Genomic DNA, 24089 nt, shown 5'->3' with positions numbered 1-24089 from the left:
CATTTGCATGAGTTTGTATCCTGAATCCATTCATGTTGCTGAAATTCCAGAAAGATGAAACTTGTAAATCGTTATTGTAATGACGTTGACTCATAATGAAACAATCGTGAATTCTCCTGAAACATCACCTTTAAGTCACAATAATAAGACCATAATATTTTTTGAAACTTTTACAAATCTTCCTGTCCTTCTTTATCTATTGAAACTCTTAATCGTATGAGCATAAACTCGCACAGTGTTAAGCCATTTTTTTCGTTTTTTTAAAATACTTTCTTAAGTTTTTGTGTTATTTTTCATTTACTTTATAAGTGTAGAACGTATCATATAAAACATTCTTTGTTCAAATTCAAAATGAATTATATAACAAAGCATGTACCACAACCTTCTGAGCTACTAATGTTTAATTTCAACAATTTTTTATTTCTATAAATGGTGAATGTTACAAAATAATCTGAGTACTATAATTATCAAATTTTCTTGAGCTAGTTTTGTCATTTGAATAACTGCATGAAATATGCTAGCGCTGTCATAATTGGTGCTTTTTCTAGCACAGCAAATGATCTTCCAACAAGCTTAGCAAGTATTTTTCCCTTCAAAAACACGTCATGTTTTTTTCCATTCTTTGGTCAGGATTCCTCCCTTCCACAAATCGGGGACTAATCCACCATTGAACAAATTGGAATCTCTCACCCCAAGAGCGTAACAGCCCCTAAAATAATACCCACCATCTGATACTGGCATGTTTTTCAGTCTCTCTGGGATATGATTGTCGCATTGCAGTTCTTTTGGGACTATATAAGCGATCACACCGTGGTCTTTTTATGAGAAGCAGCTGAAAGGCTATCTGAAAGTGAGATCTCTGCATCTTTTGGCATCTAACATTGAAAATGCTTAAGGTAAGTTTGTCTCTCATTGTTTGATGCAAATAGGGTTAATCAGTTCTTCCTTTTTTGTAGTAGATATAATAAAAAATGTTTAAAAAATTTTATTGCATTGATTCATGTTTCAAAATTGTATGAAATTGTTAAAACACACCTTTTACAGTTTTGACATTTTCCGTATTTTCTGAGATTTCAAATTCATGATTGAAGATGCCTTAAAACAAAACTTTCTCTCTTTGAACTGTAATTGATCTACTCAAATGAAGTAAATCGCATTTTTTTTACGACATTTCAAAATGTAAAAGTAATTGTCTTTTTGATGACATCAATTTAATAGCAGTAATGGTTTTCTTGAGTTTTGCCAATTATATATATATTTATATATATATACAATATTTATTGCAATATTCATATTCAATATTTATTAATAGTTACCAAATACTTACCAATAAAATATTTTTACTATAAAACGTCCTTTACATAATTTATAATAATAAACGAACTTTTTCTACAGGGTATTTATTGAATTTTATTTTTAATCAAAATGAGGTAAATGTTTTTAAAGCATTTTAGTATCTTATATCTTTTCGAAAAATTGCAAACTATTTGAAAAAATCTAGAAAAACCACAGTGGGTTAGTTTCGTGCAAAATTTATTAATAACTTTTAAGAAGTGTTTCAAAATGTAACAACGTTAAAGGGACTATTTAAATACGATTTTATAGCCGGGATAAGAAAGCAGTATTTTTAAAAACGAATTTCCATCTGCAACTAATAATCAAAGTTTGAACCAGTTTTTAATAACAGCATATCTATAAATTAATTTCAAGTTAAATAAAATCGTTTGAATATCAAATAAAATTATATTTAAATATCTTTTTCCGTGTGCTGATTATCTGATATTAAGTTTGCTAATCTATACATTAGCACCATTTTGTTTGCTTGCTTAATACTGCGCATTTAAAATGAAAACATAGTTTTTAATTCATAAAAATTAATTATTTAATTGACTATCAGCAAATCTTTATTGAAATCATTCGTATGTTTCATAGCATTTTTGAGTGAAATATAAATGCAAATCAATAATAATTTAGATCTTTTACAAAAGTCTTACAGTTTTATTGCTATAGTCTTGGATTTCAATTTTCTTATTTAAACTGGTTTAAGTTTTAAATTATTAAACTTAATCAATCCCAATCCATTTTTGCACTGAAGCTTTGTATTTTGTTCTAACATCTAATTCATTATTAAATTTTTAACAAATTGAAATAGTTTTTTTTTCTAACTTTGTAATATTTTTCTTCCTCTTTTGTTATTTATTTATTTATTGCAGATAGCCTTGTTGCTCTTGGCCTTGGCTGTGATTCAATTTTCCCAGGGATCGTCTACCATGGAAAACAATCGCAGAGTGAAACGAGGCAGTACGATTCGTATGTGTGGAAAAAATCTTGTTCAGACCCTCAGCCTCTTTTGTAACGGAGAATATTATGATCCCAATGAAAATAGCAACGTGCAGACAAGGGATGCACGATACTCATTGGAGGGTAAATATTTATTTTTCTAATTTTTATATTTAATGCTGTGACATTTCCTCTTCGTATTTCATATGTGGACTATCACAAAAGTTTATGAAGTTTCAATAACTGAATTAACCATATATGCTAATAAGTGGATTTAAAATCTTTAACTGATAACGTTCTTATTCGAGAATAGTCTTCAGTTTTCTTCTGTGACTATATCAAACGCATTTGAAAATGTTTAAGAAGTTGATATGTATTAACAAGTATCAAGTTTTGTTTAGCACATGGAAGTAGCATTGGAATACTCCTCACTTTTATTTCGTCTTAAAAGATACTTCGTAAATTTCATGTGTGAATTTTATTTGAAATTAGAATTATCAAAAGTAATTTCTGTGAAGTGATTAGAAGTTTAAAAGTTATATTTAAGTATAAGTGGTATGAAGTGGTATGTAGAAGTGGTATGCTGCTATGCTTCAGAAGTAGAAGTGGTATGCTGCTATAAATTGAATGCATAAAGTCTCAAAGTTTGAGCTAATATACAAAGCTTATATAACATTTTTAATTACAGAAGATTTTATATATTTTTTGATGGATTTGGACAAATTTTAATTTTATTCTCGATTATTCTAGTTGAGTCTTTTTATTCTTTTTTAAAATACATTTATTTATTTAAAAATTTATTCTTATATTTTTATTTATTTTTACAAATTTTATAGTAATCATTGCTTTGAATCTTCAATTTTATCTTTCAAAGATAACCAACTTATTGATTACGTTATTTAAATTTGAAGTTATTACTTTAAGTGGATTTAATTAGCCATAAATAATATGAAATGTTATTTTAGAAATAAGGAACAAAGTTGAAATTTTACATATTTAACTGAATTCTCGCTCTGTAATAATAACGGACAATCAACTGGGTAAATCAGTTACTTTTCCACGTGCAAACATTTTTCCACTTTGAGGACAAAAAATTATAATTTTCAATTCATTAACATTTAACGTAGCATTGCTAATGAAAAATAAAAGTCAAAAGAAAACTGAAAATTTGAAGCAATCGTAAATGGTTACATCGAAAAAATAAAACAATAATAAATGAATTTGTCTTCTGTTTCCCAGCTAAAATATAATTTTTTGTGACACTAGATGGCATCACCACAAAGATTCTGTTTGTGGCATTACTGTTTTGTGCAAATGCGTTCTTTCTGTATGTACACGCACAGTTGTGTTCCTTGCTCATACCAATGGTAAGTTGCGAAGCTAGCACATTTGTAAGCATATTTTTCAAAATTTCATCGCGCTCTCAAAAATTTGGAATATTTTAATACAATTATAGCTGATCAATGAAAAAAAAATGGCAAATTAAATTTCAGAAAAGTTAATAGTGCATCTGATTTTAAATTTCTGGAAATACAAAGAAAACTATATTTCTGTACTTTTATCTGAGAAATCTATGCAACGAAAAACATTTCTACAAGATTCCTTTTTTACACGTAATGCATTGGATTAAAAAATTTAATTTCTTTCTAATGAACATTTATTTAAAATGAGCCATTACTGGTTATCAACCGGTTCCCCGGAAATAGTTTTGTTCAACCTCAGTTGAATTTCTTACCATAAATTATTGTTTATCATTTCTCCAACGAAGCATTTTTAAGCATTAAATTATGATAAAAATCTTACATCCAAGTTATTTTAATAACTTTAAAAGGGTTCTTTTTATTGCATACATGAAACAGCCATAATAAAATTGAATTCACGGCATTATAATGACATTAAAAATATAAATTTCATGACAATGTCTCTTTTAATTGCCCATTGTGATTTGTGGATTCATTCCTTCTTTAATCATGCAGATAAGTTTCCTTAGCTTTCAAGAATATAACTTCCTTACCTTTAACTTCATTTCCTGTAACTTCCTCAACTTTCAAGAATATAAAAAAAATCATGCCATTAAATATGTGACTAAATGATGTTATCAATTTCAATTCCATCGTAACAATAAAACATAATGTTGAAAATTGTGTAAAATTTTTTAAAAAAAAAACATCGAAATTTTAGGCATAAAAAAAACTGCACAACAATTAAAACGTCATCAATAAAAGACATTTTTTTTATCTTAAAATCTGGTAAAATTAAATCTTTTGCTATTATATTTTCAATAACCGTTCTTGGGAAAACTGCCAAAAATCTTGCCCAAATTCTCATAAAATATAATTTCAAAATTTTTTCTCTGAGGGGTAAATCCTCAGGTCCAAAGTATATTTATGTTTGGTACATTGGGTTTAAACAGTTTATTCTATAGTGAACAAACCCCAAAATGCACTTTCTTCTTTATTAGTAGTAACAATGAATTTCTAAAAGCAAAGTTTCACATTATGGGTGTTAATATTTATAGTGAAAACTAAAATTTACAATTAAATCAACTAGAAGCAGATTTCAGAAAAACAACTATAGCTACTGCTGAATTTCCGAATCTTAAAAGAGTGGTACATCTTTAGTAAATATTTTTGAGGCCTTCGAACGATTTACACGGAACAGAAAATCAATGCTAGGTGAGTATTTGCATTAGTAGACAACACCTGCAAAAATATTAGAAGCCGTGTTTGCCGAAACTTCAAGCTATATAATGTTTTTTTAGAGACATTTGAAAGATGTTGTGTACTGATTAATTCCCAATAACATTGACAAGCAACTTGTGTTATACTTTGCTTTTGATATACCATTAATGAGACAATGAACACGCCATATTATTTGCAACAAATTACAGCAGGAGCAACTACTGTATATGGTATTCGATAATAACACCAGCAGGAGTATTCTTCCCAAAACTTTTTGTTGTTGTTGTTTATAATGGCACTTGCCATGGACAAGCTCGCTGACGAAGTCAGCGATATTAAGCCAAGGAAGTGTCTCTTGTTTTAGTAGCGCCAACTAGGGCCAAGCTACTCACGCAACACATTCGCTTGCACAACCCCTTTTTACAGGGGGGCACAATTACACATCTCACAGATAGAACAGATGAAGAACAACCAAGCCCGAACCGGGAATCGAATCTAGGACGCCTAGATCGCGGGGAAGACGCGCTTCCCCTATGCCAGGACGCCGGCCCCAAAAACTTTATCGTATCTAATAAATTTGTCTTGACAGAGAATGCCTTACACGACAACAATCACTAAATATTTTTTGACGAGAATTTAGCATTTTTACAGAATTTATCGCGATAGATTCAGTAAAAATGCTAATGAAGTCGATTAATCCTTGGCGAGGTTTTTGGCGATTAATCCTTGGTATATGTTAATAATATTCAAAAATTGAATTTGTGTTTTAAATATGTTTTCCTCGACCGATTGAAATAAAAATTTGACACAAAACTGCATTTGTAGTCACAAAATCACATACCAAATTTGATTTATTAAAATCATTGCGTCGTTGAATTATCTTATTTTCTTGTTTCTGAAAGTACAGGCCGACAGACAGTCAATCCTTTCTTGGATTTAGCTCGAAATTTGACAAGTATCTTCTCTTTAGATGTTAAATCTATGTACTGAATTTTATTTATTTATCTCTCTTCGTTTTATATCATGTTAATTTATTTTAGAACAGTGAGACAGACGGACTTCCTCTAATATTTTACTTAAAATTTGACAGAAATCTGCAAATTTGCTCTGAAGACCGTATATCAATTTCAATCGTTTAGCTCAAAGCGCTTTTCAGTTGTCTTTACCACAGACAGACAGACGAACATTTTCCAAAAACGGGTTTTTCAAACTGGGGAGGTCTAAAAGACGGAGATTCGTCAAAATCTCGAGTTCAAATCTTTTGACGATTACTGCACTTTCTTTATACTATATTCCTTGTTACATGTATACTATGTATACAAGTAGCCAGAAAGATTTTTCTATATAAAAACCCTGTATTTAATTTCTTACTGCAAGGAAAGGTTAAGAGACCCTCAAAGTTTCCTAAATATTCTGCGAGTTCATTCTACGAGTAGTTTCAATTTCTGCGAGTTCATTTTCTAGACGCCAGTAGCTTACAGAAGCTTATATTCTAGAAAATATATATCTAAGATATAATAATGCCATTTTAAATTTTTCATAATACATAAATAAAAATGTGGCCTTAACGTTCATTAGTAGTAAATTATTGAAACCTTTTTATATATTCATATTTTTTTTCTTTTAACCTTCCAGATCCTATCCAGATTTGGATAGCTACTACTCTCTCTTCCATATATCGGGACGAAGCTGGTTCTAAGACTGTTCCGGAACACATTCCTACTTCCCACCTCTTCAAACGATATGGACAGGGAGGGATTGTCGACGAATGCTGCAGAAAAGCTTGTACTCCCTCTGTTCTCCTTTCTTACTGTAGACATCCTAATTAGATGATTTGAAAGATAATACTTACTAATGGCATATTAACGTTTGTAATTTCATTTCTCTTTTATTATCTACAAGCTGCTGTTTCTCAAAGAGATTCTCTTCAATGATTTTCACTCAACATTTCATTAGAAGAAAAAAGGGGGTTGAAACATACTTTAATTTGCTTTCATTTTTTCATTTTAGAAAATTATTACTATTTATTCTTATAAAACAATGTTCCATATATCTCAAGAGTTTTGCCACTTTAAAGAGAATTGTAGCAGTTTATGACAGTAAGTCTAAAGACATTTGAGTAATATTTAATTAAAATATTTTATTCAGAATATCCATTCAAATTTTGGACTACTCCATTAACATTCTGTAAGAAGGACAAAGGCTAGTCAATTTACAAATTATTAGATTGAAATGTATACTTCCATTTGAAAAAAATGTTCAAAATGACACGATTGGTTAATATTTTTTGTTTATATTAATAAATGCACATTTGCAAAATTTAATTTGTCTAAATCATAACATCATCCACCAGTCCTATTTAGTTAAATATTTTTGACACAATAGCATTTAAGAAAAACATTCCACATATTTGAGATTAAATTTTGACCGAGTGTTACGATCTCAGGACTTTTAGCTGCCATATAAAAGAAAATTCGTCAAGAAACTGACATCTCGAGGAAGTATTGGATGTCGATTAGCCTATTATAATAAAGTAATTCAAAACTTTTCTCAGCTTTGGTGGCAGAAGAGGGAATCCATTTTCTCTGAAATGCTAATGAGTCAAAAATATTTCACTAGCGAATAGTATGATTACATAAATATTTTGATTTAAAATATTTCTGAAAATTAACTATTCGATTATTGTGGACACACTGCATAACAGTACATGTACTTAAATCTATGAATAAAAGTTAGAATTATTTCCGTGAGGTTCACGAAGTTCACAGTAAATACTATTTAGTTTATGAAAGGGTTCACAAAGCATTAACTTAATGGAATTATATAATAACCTCTATTGCTGAATTTCTACAATTTTATAATAATAAATAAATAAAAATTAATAAAAACAAAATAAATAAAAAAATTAAGGTCAAAACACAAATTAAAGACATAGTTTTTCGAAAAAAATGAATTAAATGTATGAGATCGCAATTCAGAGAGGAAATACCTACTTTATAAGCATGCGCATTGTTGTTACAATGCTGCAAAAAGCTATGAAAATATCCACAAGAAAAAATATTCAGCAGTAGATGAAAGAGCAATCAGAAGGTACTTATTACAAAAGATATGCAATTTATAAGAATTACAAAGGTATATATACATTAAGATATATAAGGCAGAAGGGGCTATCGAAGTTTATATCCTTGAAGATTATAATCCAAATGGACAATGGTGAAAAATCAGAAGGAATATTCAGAGAAACTATAGTGGTACCTAGAAGGAAAATCCGCACTGCCAAAGCATCGGAATAGAATTAACGACTTATTGAATGATGAACTATGAAAGGAAAGGAATTAACTGAATAAATCGAAACCACCTGTTTGTCCAAAAATTTAACTTGAACTCTATTTCGAATCAACTTAAAAGTAGATTTTCAAAGAATGTTTAGGAAAGACAAATTAATCAGCAATCACTCTACAAGCAAATCGAGGGCATACAATTCCTCTCAAAAGCGCCGATTTTTAGGAATTAATCAAATGATGCAACTTGAATAAGTTAAAGCATGCAATGAAGTTATTTTCGAGTAGAATGACAATAATTGACCAGTATGAACTTCACAATAATTTAGAGGCCTATTTTAGTTTTGTTATGAACTGCCAAATTCAATAATGTGATGTTAAGGAAATCCTAAGAAACATACTGAGTTTCAAAATCAGCATTATTGACCAATCATAACAAAGTTATTATCTCTATCTTGGCCTTTCCCATAATTGCAGAGGATGAAAATGGAAGCATACATTCTGGAAACATAAAATTGAAAGTATAAGCATATATCTACAGTGTAAGTAAACATTGTGATTCCATTTGATGAAGATGAAGGGCATGCGGCAATAATCAAATTCCTTATTCTTTATAACTATGCGAAGATTAAGAAGATTTACTAGAAAAATTAATTGAATAAAATTTCTAAATTAATCGAAGACATCTACATGTATTGTTTATATGATCAAATTATTGGCTAAAAGTTTATGCAAATTTTAGATTAATTGAAAATTATAATCACAGTAAAACTAAGAACCATAACATTAAAAACTGAATCCTTAAATGTGCTCCTTTCTAGACCTATTATAAGTTGTGAAAATTGTAAAACACATTTAGTCTTGCAATATTTGTATAATTTTACACTATAGTTTTCATCGTTCAAAACAAAATAAAGGCTAAAGTTTAAATGATTGTTCTCAAGTGATATTTTTTCGAACTTAAGTTTTCTTTTTTAAATTTAAAATCTTATAACGGAACGAAAATTTTCGATATCTGAAGCACTCAACATTTACATACAGAAAACTAAAATTCTTAGATATAATTGCAATATCCCTGCCAATTTCGAGTCAAATAAAACACACTAATGAACGTAATGGATTTTAAATAATTTATATTAAACTGGACTTGCATAAATTTTTAAGGTACAAAAAATAATCTTTAAAAGCAAACATAAAAAAAGCACTATGGGCATTGCTAAAGCATTATAATCACATTGTAAACAACATATATCCGCTTGATCCGATATTGTGATTTTTCTCTTTTAGAGGTAATCGAATGTATCAAATATTACTTCAAAATAAATTCCCAAAGTATTTGAATCATCTGCATAAAGCTTGGATTTTTATATACAGTTCATTTCCAGATCAAGCACAGGACACCTTTCAATTTTGTAAGGGATCAATTTAGCAGCGCACAATTTCTTCTCCTTCCAAATATTACGTGCAATGCAAATACAATAATCATACTTCAAAAAGCATATAAGCCATAGACCGGATATCACATACTATTTTTAACCATATTTTTTCTCGAAAATTATGAATTGTGGTAGCATGATGTCTGTATTGAATATGTAGCGATGATGTCTCTATATGAACTGTGGTAGTTTATCTGGTAGCTAACCCTTATCAAAGATTCTTGTTCTATAGAGATAATATAATCTTTACTCTCGATATGTTCGTAAATTACTAAATAAAGCAGGGATAAAAAATATGATATTAGGTCAGAGAGCTTAATCAATCAGTCCATTTAGCAGACCAATGCCATAATGCCTTGTTGCCAAAATTATATAGACTAATTCAGCATCTTATCGACAAGAAAAACTGTGGACAATATTCATGGCTAAGAGCATTCAAGCGACAAGCCCGCTTAGTTAATAAAGAGGCTAACAGTCGTCAGGGGCATGGTATGATTTTGTCGACGCTGTGCTTGGCAAGATGCATAACTGATAATAATTAGACAGCTAGTGTATTTAACTGATGTAATGGTGTCTGGGACAACATGTAAATTTTAGTACTATTATTCATCATTAGCTTAGCAAGTGTAAATGGTCCGGGGATATAATATTGATCATCAGCCTATATCAAACCTTCTAATAAATAGGACATTAAGAAAAGGCAATAACCATTCTCTATTTGACTCCATGGCATCCTCTAGCTTTGACTTTCTAGAATCTTATTGTCATTACCATCTTAATTAAAAATTAATTCCATCCCCTTCCCTAGGTATCTTTATCCTAACAGCCAATGTTTCTTTTTGAATCTTACATTCAACCAATACATATATTTAAAAAAAAAGTAGCATTTAAAAAAAAATTATTAGATAATTTTCCAAATGTAATCATTATAATTTTTATTACTATGGTAGCCTTTAATTCTTTCAAAATTGCGTGATTTATTACATTAAATGCCGAAATTAACGCTGAATTGAAAATTAAAATTTGTTTGATTTATTACAGTCAAGGAAAAGAAATATATTTAAATTACCATTTAACCAACAAAAACTTATTTTCGTGGGATTTCGTCACATGATTCAAATCTATGCGTCTGCTAGTAACAGTTGGTAAGATTTGCTTACCACAGTTCACAACATAAAATGGCGATTTCCAATTGGTTATTATGTATTAGTATTTCTTAACAAGAGACATGCATTCATTTATTACATAGCATGTTTATAATGTAATAAAAACATAATAAATAACTAAGCATCAAAATTATCTGTTCTGTGTGTAAATCGTACATGTATTGACGAATGGAATGATTCAGTAAAAATTAGTAACAATGCTGCAACTAAATTGTATAAATTTTTGCCAGTTTTTGATATTCAAAAAGAGTTGCTATAACTTCAAATAAAGTTATATTAAATATTTATAATCATTAAGATAAAAAAAAGTATTGTAAATTAAATCAATATAAATCAAATGTTTGTTGATTTTTATATTTTCATCAACTTGCAGAATAAAGAACATGAAATACATCAGCTTAATTGCATTAACACATTTTGCTATTTCATAATTCTGACATTCAAATTAGTATATCATAAAAACAAAATGAATAATCTGAGACATGAAATATTGTAGAAAAAATTGTTGATACAAATAAAACTCTTATTATAACTATTTAAATTGTATTCTTTTTTGAATGATAACAAACTGAGCGTGAGAATTGGTAAACTCTGGGGCAAATGAGTTCAGAAGCATTATTGTATTTTTATCCTTGGTTGCAAAATAATCGCTTAAAATGAATTAATAAATATTTCATTAATCTAAACATGTCTCTCTTATTTGAATTATCATACAAAAAAACAGGTTATCATTTTTTTTTTTTTTTTTTTTGCGAATTTTGTGTAATAATTAGGATAGAAAATTCTTTCTCACATGTTCTTCCAGAAAAAAATGTCACAAGAATAATACTTTTCGTCTAAAAATAAAGGCCTTCCTAAAAATTTGAAATAAAATAAATTAAAAAGTGATTTTAATTTATTTTGATAAATAAAATCAAATATAAATATTTTTATAAATACACTATATAGTTTTATTTCTATTTTTATACAAAAATTAAGCATTAGGGAATGCTGTTTACAAACACAGCAATTCTAACCGTTCTTACTTTACTGATGAAAGTATCGTTATTGCTTCTTATTTTCCAAATTAAAATGATCAACAATTAAAGTGTTTTAAAAAGAATGCATTTCTAAGTAGGAAAGGTTTGATATAAGATTAAAATAATATCACATTAAAATTATTTATTTTTATACATAAAGAAAAAATAACGGCAAATTTAAGAACGATTTTTAATTCATATGCTACCAACTAAGTCTGAAATTAGCATTCAATAGTGCCTGTATATTTGTGCCTGTATATTGCTTGTATATTTTTAGTGAAGTATGATGCGAGTAATGTTTCCTTTGAATTATATACTATGCTAAATGGCAAATCGGTTAAATATGAATAAGATATAATTGAGATAATTTTTTGAAAGAAATTAAATTAAGTGCTAGTCAAAATAAAGCTATTTTTTTCAGAACAAAATTGGTATTTCTATAGAATGCAAATCTTCGAAATAAAAGCCTTAATATGTTTCTTTTATTACTACTTCTAAAAATCATTTACCATTCTATATAAGGTGTAGATGCTATATACAATGCCCAGAGAATTCATATGACAAATTCAAATAATTTTCTTATTTTATATTTTGCTTAAAGATACCGAAACATTCGGTAGAATGCCGGATTTCCATCTAATGTGGGAAAAATAATAAAAAATAAATTTTAAAACTTTTTCCAAATTACAACTTAAGGAATAAAAGACTGTAACAAACATACACTTTAGACTAAATATTCATTTTTAAAACGGATTTTGTAATTCGTAAAAGTCAAAAGAATTGTTTGTTTGTTTCTTATGGCACTTGCCACTGACAAGCCCGCTGTTACGAAGACAGCGATTTAAGCCTGAGGGGAACGTCTCTTATTTTTTATAGCAGCGCCAACTAGGGCCAAGAGTACGACTTTGCCACTCACGCATCACTCATTCGCTTGCACAACCCCTTTTTACAGGAGGGCACATTCACACATCTCACAGATAGAACAACAGAAGAACAACCATTCCCAAACCGGGACTCGAACCCGGGACGCCCAGATCACGGGGAAGACGCGCTACCCCTATGCCAGGACGCCGGCCAAAAGAATGATTAATGCATAAATAACCCACTTATTTTATAGCATGTTTAAATTGCTTTTGGAGTTTATTTTGGTCCAACAAATATTTTTACTTTCCCTTTATTTCACTCTAAAAAAACCAAAGGAATTATGGGAAAAACTTCACAGCATAAATATCCACATTGTTAATATAATTGTCTTTGTTTAAAGAAATACAGATTTTGTACTCTAAATTATTATTCACAATATATCTAATCCAAACATTAGCACTTTACAAATATATTTATTTTCAAAACTAACTCAGTTACACAGCAGCCCATGTGGGCCAAGGTCTACAGTGTCCCTATCTGCTTTCTTGACCGAGGGCTCTGGGGTGCAGGGCATATATCCACGTTAGGTGGTCAACCTTACGCGGAACCCTCAGTGTTTAGTTCCCAGGCATGCTTGGTCCTCAGTTTATCGACCCACTGAAGGAATGAAAAGCCGAGTCGACCTTGACTTATATTTATTTTTTTACCTTAATTTATATTTATTTTTACCCATCAATATTTTCCCATTAGGAGGATATATCAGACATTGGGCTGAGACGTTTTCGATATTGTGGTTGATTCTCACCATCGTGGGGTTACACAAATGGTGTGGGGTCGGCTGCTATGGGAGCGGCCAATGCACAACTCAACCTTAGTTGCCGCTAATGCTGTCGCGGCGTCTGGTAGTTCAATTTTTCTGAATGCCTCTGGGCGGATCGAAGTAGTGATTATAGACCAATGAATTAAGAAATCTTCCACACAAAGTTCTTGTTTTGATAGTATCAGACACAGAATCATTGTGCATCTGTGATCGGAATCTGATCACGAGAGCCCAGCGTGTCTACGTCAGTGTCGAAAATAATTTGTTGGATCTTTATTTAGAATGTTTTACTTTCCGAATTATTATTATGATGATTATGATAAGATATGTTTTAAATTTACAATTTATTGATCTGAATAATCGATTAAATTTTCTGAGTTTCAGATAATTTTGACCTGTTAGTTTTGTTACACCCTTAGCTCTGCTACAAAAGAAGATTTTCGTTTGATACGCTCAATGAACTAGTAAATCTAGCCAAAGTTTCTATGTTATGCCTAAACGGAAATTATTTTTCTCAATAGGCCAATATAATTTAAAACAAATAACTCATCTAAAAGTATGCAATGTATCTACGTCGATTTCAAAAAGAATTTGTTCAGTTTTATTTCAAATTTTCTATTTAGGAGAAATATTATAATTATTTTCATGATTAGAAAAGCTTCGAATTTACAATTAATTTATCTGAATCAACGATTAATTTTTCTGACCTTCGGATAATTTTTTCTTGTTAGTTTTGTTACATCCTCAGCAATGTCACAAAATAGTGAACTGGTCAATCTGATCAACTATTCTATGTTATGCCGTAAACGGAAACGGACCGACATATTCTGGAAGGATTTGCACATATAAAGGTGCCGAATGAGTTCTAAGTCAAATGATTTGTTGGTGGTTATTTCTAAAAAACTTTTTGATTGTTATGATTAGCTATCGACCAAATTTCTGATCAGTTAATTTGAATTCTTGATTCCTTTTTCTGACCTTCGAAATATTTTATGAAATTAATTTTGTTGCACCTTCAGTAATGACTCAATTATATGTATAAATTGGTATGTTGTTATAGAATTTGTTGATCTTCTTATTTCAAACTTCCCTATATCCAAAACATTCGTTTTGGAATTGATATTTCTCTTTCCATCAGTCAATAAATTTACGGAGCTATGAAATTTAGTATGTAGTTTTTCCACTAGATTTATAAATTTCTGCCACAATCCTGTTCATGGAAATATGGCGATTCATCAAAATCCCGCCGGACAAATAGTTAGTGAATCAAATTTATTCTATCTCCATACGAGAGAGAGAAGGCGGGAAAAAAGAAGCTTTTTTTAATACAGTATTTTGGTCCATATGCTTGATCTCCGATGGATGATTCATGCCACCAAAAACTAAAAAGAGTTAGTATTTTTATCAATTATGGAACAGTCAGATCAGATTTTCTGCGTTAACAAATAGATTTAAATAGAAGTATGCTGAAAATTTATTGATCCTAATTATTAAAATAATTATTCATTATGGTATATGTAAATATTTCTCCAAAAACTTTAGTTTCTACTTAGAGAGAAATTATCAATATAGTAAGGGGAAAAAAAGGAGGAAGGCATCGAGAAAAAACTTATTTGTAACTAAAATATTAGTTGATTTTTTTGTATCAAACATCAGCGTAACACTTTTATGCTATTCAAAATTATAAGCAGGAACAGCAGTCATTTTTATACAGTTTTAAGTTGCTTTTGAATCATATTTGTAGACATATTATTGTATAATCTAATTTCACTCCCTTTGTGTTGTTTTATAGTTAATTTTTGGAGTTAAAGTTTAAAATTTCCTCACTCGGATATTCTCAATAACAATATATTCAATACTTAATTAGTGCTTAATCAGTTAATTTAATTTTATTTTATTAAAGAGACAGAAAAAAACTTATTTGTAATTAAAATGTTTAGATGATTTTTTTTTATCAAACAACAGTGTAACACTGTTACGTTATCAAAAATTATAAGCAGAAACAACAATCATTTTTATACAGCTTTAACTTGCTTTGGATCATATTTGTAGACATATTATTTTATAATCTGTTTTCACTCTCTTTTCGATATTTTAATTTTAGAATTAGTGTTTAAAATTTCACCACTCGCATATTCTTAATAACAATACATTATTTTAATATACCCAAAAATTAATTAGTGCTTAATGAGTTAATTTAATTGAATTTTATTTCCATACAAACCAATTAAAGCATAATTAATCATTTATATGTACATTTATGTACATTAATCAATCATTTATATGTAATACATGGGAATATTAGTTTTCCTTTGACTGGATATCTTTTTTTTATTATTGTTGTTACTTATGCACTTGTCATAGGCAAGCCCGCTCACGAAGTCAGCGATTTAAACCAAGTTAGTGCAATAACGTTTGCGAGTAAAGGCCCCTGAGCACCTGACAGAAGTCTGACTTCTTGCTCATATGAAGATGACACTCCCACAATCGCTTGCACAGCCCCTTTTTACATGTGGGTACTTTCACAGATAGAACACGGAGAAAAGAACAACCACACCTGACCGGGACTCGAACCCAGGACGGGGAAGACTTTCTACCCCTAGGCCAGTACATCGTCACTAGATACGTTTTCTTCAACTTAATTGATATTACGAAATAATAATCTTTAAAAATATTTATTTTGAAATTCTTATTATTGTCATAATAATTAAATGTTCTTATATGTAGATAAGGAAATATTACTTAATAATAATGATGGATAAATTTCCAAGAATTTTATTATTATGGTATTTTTTATCTTGATACAAAAATGAAAAAATAAATAAAAAAAATATTTTTATTACATTGTTGAAATAAAAAATAAAACTAAAATGAATTTTTTACATGTTAAATAAGATAAAAATTTGTTGAAAAAGTTATTAAAGGAAAAGCTTCGTTATGTTCACTACCCTTGGCCGCAAAATACTTAACTCTGCCACTGATTTTCTTATATTTGACTTATGACAAAAGGCTTATTAGGAAAAATAAAAATTGATAAACACATTAATAAACTAATTGTCGAACAATTTAAATTTAAAAAAAGGTCACAGTCAGTAACCTGCAAGAAAGTGTTTTGGTGTTTCTAAACAAAAATACACCTCTTAAAATAATATTTTAGATTTTGTCCTTCCATAATCTAAAGGTTAAATATGATAATTTTATTTATCGCATTTTGCGGCATGGATTTTTTGAGGCTTTAATCATCAGAGCTCGTCATTAAAAAACATTTCTAGTAAAATGAAAGAAGTTCCATGAAGTTTATCTGGGAAATCAGAAATAATTATCTTCTTCTGAAGTCCGTTGCATACTCATCTTTCGGTCTGAAAAAATGTGTGAAAAACAGAATTCATAAACAAAACAAAGATATCATGATAATGTGAAGTTAGTTTGGAAATTCAATAGTACATTGCAACACTTGAAAGAGGAGTATTTAAAGAGCGACACTCATCATTTGAGATGCAACAGTGAAGTGACTAGGAATTCCGTGAAGATTTCAACTTTAAAGATTCGTTTATTAAAAATGCTGAAGGTAAGTCTATCATTGAGCTTATCTGCTCTTTCGGTAAAAATGTGTGTGGAATTTGATTAATTTTCACTGATTTTTCAAAACTAAATATTAGTTATAATTTAAATTCCTTTATGTCAATTATAAAAATCCTATTTTCTCATTTTAAATTCATATATACGATTTTAATTAATAGTTTTATAAATTTAATATATAGATTTGAATGATTTAAAAAGCATTAATTAATATTAATCTTACTGACCATGTAAGGTATTTTTAAACTTATAGATCAATATAATGTCTTACTATTATTATTACTTATTTTAATTACTATTTATTCATTTTAAATTCATATATCCGATTTTAATGAATAGTTTTATTTATTTGATATAAGAATTTGAAAAATTTAAAGAGCATTAATTTATATTAATCTTATTGACCATGCATAGTATTTTTAAACTTATAGATTAATATAGTGTCATATATGCTCATAAAAAAGCGATAAAAATTTTCATGGAATCTAAAATATAACTGAAGATTTCTGTAGACTGTTAGTTGAATAAAAATACCAGGCCATTCTCAGAACAAAAACTATAATCCATTTTTGGTAACAGAGAAAATTAAACATGTTAACTAAAATATCCAAAAAACAATCCCATACAAGATTAATTAAGTATTATCTTTTTCAAAAATTAAATTATTTATAAAAACTGAAAACCATAATTTAAAAAAAAAAACAAGAAGAAACGAGTGGAATTTTTAGAAAAGATTCCCATATACATTCATTCGTTAAAATACATTTTAATTTTTTAAGCAATTTTGCTAGTACTTCAGAATATGCATATTTATGAAATACCACTCTAATTAACAAATGACAATACCTATGTGGTCTAGCTGTACCCTAATCACCTTTTGTTATATCTGGTAACAAAATATATTTAATTTCCTTGGGACTTTAATTATTTTTAGAGTAAACCTTTTATCAAAAATTTTCAGCTTCTATTCAATAACCACCGCAAACAAATGAAATCTTACTAAAAATGCTTCATAATTATTAACTTTAATGCTTTATTGTATTTTTTACACTGGAAAGAAAATGAATAAATTATAAATATATTTCTGCGATCTTTAACTTGAGGATTTTGAATGCTAAAAGCCCAACATTGTTTCACTTATGCTTAAAATATTCATTTTTTTTTTCAGTTTGTATTGCTCTTCACCGTTTGGACTTTGGCCGTAGTGACAGACGGATCTACCATTATGGATCCAAAGCGTCTAGTAAAACGAGAAGTCACAATCCAGTTATGTGGAAGGAACCTAATGGCGACACTCGACTTGCTTTGTAACGGCAGAAGTATATTTCTCAGCGACGATAACAGAGTTAGAAAGAGAACTGCTGGTCAGTGTCCTGTTTGAATAAATTTTTACTCATTAATTTTTCCACTCCATTTTCAATAGATAATCAACATTTAAACATTCAAAGTCTGTTTGAGATACTAATTAGTATTTTGCCTAAATTTTTCTAGAAATAATTTTTTTTAAATGTGTTAAAAATGTAACTCTAACTGTATACCTCTATCTACTTCCAAATATGGTAGATCAGAAAGTGCTAATCTTTAAAGCTGAACAGATTGGAACAAAAAAGGAAACACTTATTCACACTTATTCAGGAAACACTATAAAGAAAAACTTACTGGTCAGAATGACTTCAAAAATTCGTGATATAAATTTTATTATATAAGGGAATGAATAAGACGAAATAATTAATTAAGAAAAAAGATCTTTAGGATAAGGATTACTGAAAAATTTGTACCGTAAATATAATTGTGCATTGTTGTAATGCATAGTGATTACAAATTATCGTTAAAATAAGCAAACAAAAAAAAACTTATAATTATAATAAAAATCCAGTCGTCTATTTAATCAATGCACATGAAGTGAATTAACATAAAGTGTTTTAAGATGAAAAAATAATTTTTAAATAACCTTTTTTTCTTCTTTTTATTTATTATTATTCATGCCTTTTTCCTGTCTTCACGTTTTGATATGCATACCACCAAGATATAATGATCTCTAACTTGTCAAAAGACAAGTGCATTTCGTTAAAAAAAGATAATAACGACTTCAGCAAGTTTTCTTTTTCAGTATCCGGTAAGAAAATTGCTCTAGTTACTTGCTTAGGCTTTAAATCATTAAAAAAATAAACTGTCTGTTTTATTTTTTGAATTAAATTCCGATCTAGCTCTGAGTTTCGGGATTCATTCAGGCGAAATTTTAAATAACTTTCAATTTTAGCAGATGTATTTTTTTAGTCATCAGTTTTAATCGAAAGTCATCAGTTCGAAACAAGAAGGTCTGCATTTGTGCGGAGAAAATGCTAGGATGAATATAAATTATTAATGTTGTACTATTATATATATCAGAATTATCATTAATTACCATAAAAAAGTATTTATTATTTATATCAGATTATTATTATTTATATAGGAAATTTTTTTAAAAAAAATAGATTTTATAAGGTCTTTGTAACAATTTCAAATAATTTTATGCATTTTTACTTCAATAAAAATAACTATAACAGTTTATGGTAAATCCACACAAATTTTATTTTTAGGCCAAACCAAACCAATCCAAGCACCTTGCAAATAAGCCATAATCAGTTAAGTGCGTCAATTAGACATTGCTTATAAGTCTTCATAAAATATGCGGCATATACATTTTTCTGAGTTTTATCATGATTAGGTAGAAAAGTAATTCACCAATTTTTTTTCAGAATACTGATATATATATATATATATATATATATATATATATATATATATATATATATATATATATATATATATATATATATATATATATATATATATATAGAGAGAGAGAGAGAGAGAGAGAGAGAGAGAGAGATTTTTGAATTTTAAACTTTGCTTTATTCCATCCCGGTAGGCATGATTTATGTAGAAGCAAGAAACGACGAGGTACGTCTATCTACGTGAAAATACAAGAGCAAAAAGAGCAACAGATATATTTTTTCCGATGATTATATACTACGAGATTCTGAAAAGGATTTCTTTACATATGTCGATTTAGGCAAGAGGAATTTGTTTAGACTCGCAGATTTTTATCCCTTCACTCAGAGCGTGAGAACCCCTGATTTAAGCATTTCTGCAGAGCTTTTGTAGCATTAATTAAATTTTTTAAAAAAGGTGGAACTGGATCAGAAAATAAGATAATATTTTAGAATGACGTTAATATAGGCTAAATTAAGATAAAAAGTAGGAAATTAATTAGGATTTAATTTAGATTTAGAGATATCAGTACACACACACATACACATGTATAATGAATTAATATTTTTCTATTTAAAAATAATATCTCTGAAAATTTAATTCATTATCCCTACAAAGCTCTAGTGCACAATTAATTATAGTTTTAACGTGCCGAGATCCTATAGTTTATTCTTGATAGAAGAAAAAGATTAAAAATAATATCTAGATATCTAGATTTCTTAGAATTGCTTGAGATTAGAAATATTTTAAAGTGATAATTTATCTAAAATAGCATGCAAGAATTATTGTTCAGAAAGTTGAAATTTTAGATAAAGCTATGAAAGATACGAATTTTTTTAAAATATCAACATTCCATATAGTATTTATTCTGTAGAATGGCAGAATACGTTGCAAATTTTGTCAACTCATCAATTCTAAGAGGGTCATCGATAACTGGAAAAAATAGAGTGTTATACTGAAGAGTGGTTTTTCCCTTTACTTTTCCAGTTTAAAATGTAAAACAGGTGTTTTATTTAAAACGAATATTGTACTATGTAAGCAATGCACTATCAATTTCAGGCTTAAGTCAAAGGACCAAAACATTCAAGAATTTAATACAGTTGCGTTTCTCGGTTATTGATACATTAAGGAGAGAAAATTAAAGTGAATTGTAAAAGACGATTATACCCAAGATTTATGCATCCAAACAAAATATTTTTTGTCAATAAATCATTTAATTTAGTTACGTTTACAAAAATTTTCGAAATGCACATTAGTATTTTGTATTTGGAACGGATCTTTTAAAACAGGGCCATGGTCAGATAGCGTTAATGGCACCTCTACTGACACCCTCCCTAGAAGTCTCCAAACCATTTCAAAGAAGGACATTTGACCTTATTGGAATTAGCAGGCACTAGACCAGTTTTCGCCCTTTGACCTTGTTGGCACACTCAGGCTTTGAATCGAAAGTTCACCGTCTATGAAGCTGAGTCCTTAGCACCACACAATCGCAACCTTGCATGGGGCTGGCAACAAGTTACTCAATATTATTGAGAATGTCTGAATTTATTTAACTTTATAGCAAACTGAAACTTATGAAGTATTTATTTTGGAAAAGTACTTCTTGCTATTTATAAATTTGTAAGAAATCAAAAAAATATCTTGAATAAAGGAATTTTTAAATTCTGAGAAATTTAAAATTTGAGATCCTTCAAGATTTTGAATTTGTGTTTTTGACGCTTATTTCTAGGAGCATTTTAATTAAATTGATAAATTATTTGAAGAAGTTATCATTGTAAATAGTACTGATATCAATTCAATTTATCCAATATATTTTTGTATATTTAATTCGCTACAACGTGAGCGCAGGTTGACACCTGCGCTCACGTTGTAGCTAATCGTTTGTCAAATATCATTCAATTGTTGCGGAAGTATTGAAGATACAGTACTGGTTCAAGTATATTCATTGCCCTCTTATGAAGGCTCAAACCGCTAGGTCTGTCCTATTTTATTATTAGTGTTTGGGTCGATCATTTAACTAATTACCACAGCCAGAAATGGGGTAATTATTAAATGATAGAACCGACTGCACTTTAAAAGCCTAATGTTTTAGGGAGAATTCGAAATGAATATTATATTTGTGTAGGAACACAAACCTAATGATTCTATTATTACTAACCTATTTTTTAAAGATTAAAAATGGTGGCCATCACAAACATTTACTTGGAATCCTTTTTTGTCAAATTACGCCAATGTCATTTAGATACTAATGCCAAACTGCAAAACTAAATCGTGGTCCTTCGTAAAATATATCCTTGGAGGTTAATTCTATCTAATTATTACCATGTGCATTCAGATACGATTATTATATAAAAGTTTTGTTACGAAATTTCCCGGGTTCGTTTGGATAGTGGGGTTTATATGGTGTGAAGAACACTCAATGACCAGGCGGCAGTAGAAAATAAAACAACGACGTTTATTTACACAAAGACACACAGGACAGCACAAAGACGACAACTATATACAGCACAGAAGACGATTATCTTCAGCCGAGACGTGCAACATACAACATACTCTACTACAGCACACAGCTCAGTTCAGCACTAGCTTCCCTCCGTCGCTGCTCCGCTTATCTCTGGAAGGTCGGTTCCGACTACTCTTCGACTCCACTGGTCCACGACTCGACTCACCGTCGGTTCACAACTACTCTTCGACTCCACTGGTTCGCAACCCAATTCACCGCTGCTCGGCAGCTGCGGGTGCTTTCTTTTATAGGTCTCAGGAGGCGGGGCTAGAAGCCTCTCAACCAATCAGGAACGTTCGAGGCGTATCTCCGTTCCTACTCGACGGATCGGGAAAATTCTCGATGTTTCGGGTATAATCTATTTTGGCGCCAAAGTCGCCAAATTCGTCGCCAAGGCGCCAGATTTTCGCCAATTTTGTCGCCAAGCTCTGGGACCTCCTATGGAACCCACTATGCTGAGAAGCCGCATCAAGGATTCATAATAGTATTATTTGAAAAACGACAAATGTGTCAATTTTTCTGAGAGCAATTTTTTTCTTTGCAGATCCTTACCCTGTTAAAGACCCCGTTGCCTATTCTACCACAGAACGTGATGGAGGTGGATCTGGCACCGCCTCGGAACATCTGCTCCTCTCACTAATCAGTAGTAGTTCAGAGTCCAGAGGGGTTGTCGATGAATGCTGCAGAAATCGCTGTTCTGCAACTACTTTAATCTCATACTGCTACTAAAAGTCATATGCTCATACTGCTCAGCGTCTTAATACATGGCCAAACTCGAGTGTCTTTCAAGAATAGACATTCTAAGAAATAGATGTTCTGTTGTTGTTTTTTAATATTTGATGAGAGGTTTAAATGTATTTTTTTGACTTTAGCTAATAATAAAAAATTTTAGTCTAAAGAGCTTAAATTTATTTTAATATTTAACAGATTATAACAAATATTTCTACCCAAAATTACTGCGATGATGAACTGATTTGTTCTATTAATGAAATATTCTTTATGATAAGTGTAATTGTCTTTAAGTTCTTTCAATAATTTGTGAACGTGCATTGCAGAGTCGCATAGCGTTTTGCTATAGATTACGGCATTTTAATCTGCTAGCACAGTATTCATTATGTTTTTGCTTCCAATATTTTTTTTTCCAAAAAGGAAGATTTTGCATATTTTGAATTTTTGGTTATAACTTTAAATAAATGAATATATATATAAACAGTTGAAACAAAATATTAATTTAATAATTTCTCATTGAAACGTTATTCAAAGTTGAGCTGATACTCAAGAAATTTTTCATGTTGCTTTAGAATTTTAATATTTCAAATGACTCAGAGAAAGTAACTTGATTTGTTGCTTCCAACAGAGGGTATGATTAAAAATTATAAGAATTTTACCAGACTAATTTATTTATATATTATTATTAAAAATGAATATTTTAAGAGAGCATTACATTACATGTAATTCTGATAGTTTGCATAATATTTTAAGACATATTATCTCAATATTTATTAGGTAAAAATAACACTTTTTTTGACATTTTGCAACTAGATATGTATTGAAGTTCACTTATTCAGAAGTAATTTGAAACTAATGTCACAATAGAAAAAAAAATGGCAAGTGCAAAGTGTCAAATAATTCAGTTTGCAAAGTTTAAGCGAAATTTGTTTTAAAATATTATTGTATTCTAAATACGTTACGAGGCTATACGGAGA

The 24089-nt window shown here is 29.4% G+C and overlaps 2 protein-coding genes across 2 annotated transcripts; both read left to right on the top strand.

Moving 5' to 3' along the window:
- Window positions 1-834: 834 nt before the first annotated feature.
- On the top strand, window positions 835-6972 carry LOC129989475 (bombyxin F-1-like). The gene is made up of 3 exons (XM_056098038.1): window positions 835-896; window positions 2214-2424; window positions 6597-6972. Exons 1-3 carry the CDS (start codon window positions 888-890, stop codon window positions 6788-6790), a joined length of 414 nt encoding a protein of 137 aa, XP_055954013.1. The 5' UTR covers window positions 835-887; the 3' UTR covers window positions 6791-6972.
- A 9989-nt stretch (window positions 6973-16961) lies between these two features.
- Window positions 16962-23181, top strand: LOC129989158 (insulin-like). The gene is made up of 3 exons (XM_056097507.1): window positions 16962-17115; window positions 18295-18490; window positions 22928-23181. Exons 1-3 carry the CDS (start codon window positions 17107-17109, stop codon window positions 23110-23112), a joined length of 390 nt encoding a protein of 129 aa, XP_055953482.1. The 5' UTR covers window positions 16962-17106; the 3' UTR covers window positions 23113-23181.
- The last annotated feature ends 908 nt before the right edge of the window (window positions 23182-24089 follow it).

This window comes from Argiope bruennichi, chromosome 10 (genome assembly GCF_947563725.1).
Source record: "Argiope bruennichi chromosome 10, qqArgBrue1.1, whole genome shotgun sequence".
Lineage (NCBI taxonomy): Eukaryota > Metazoa > Arthropoda > Arachnida > Araneae > Araneidae > Argiope > Argiope bruennichi.
This window is presented reverse-complemented; position numbering and strand designations above follow the sequence as displayed.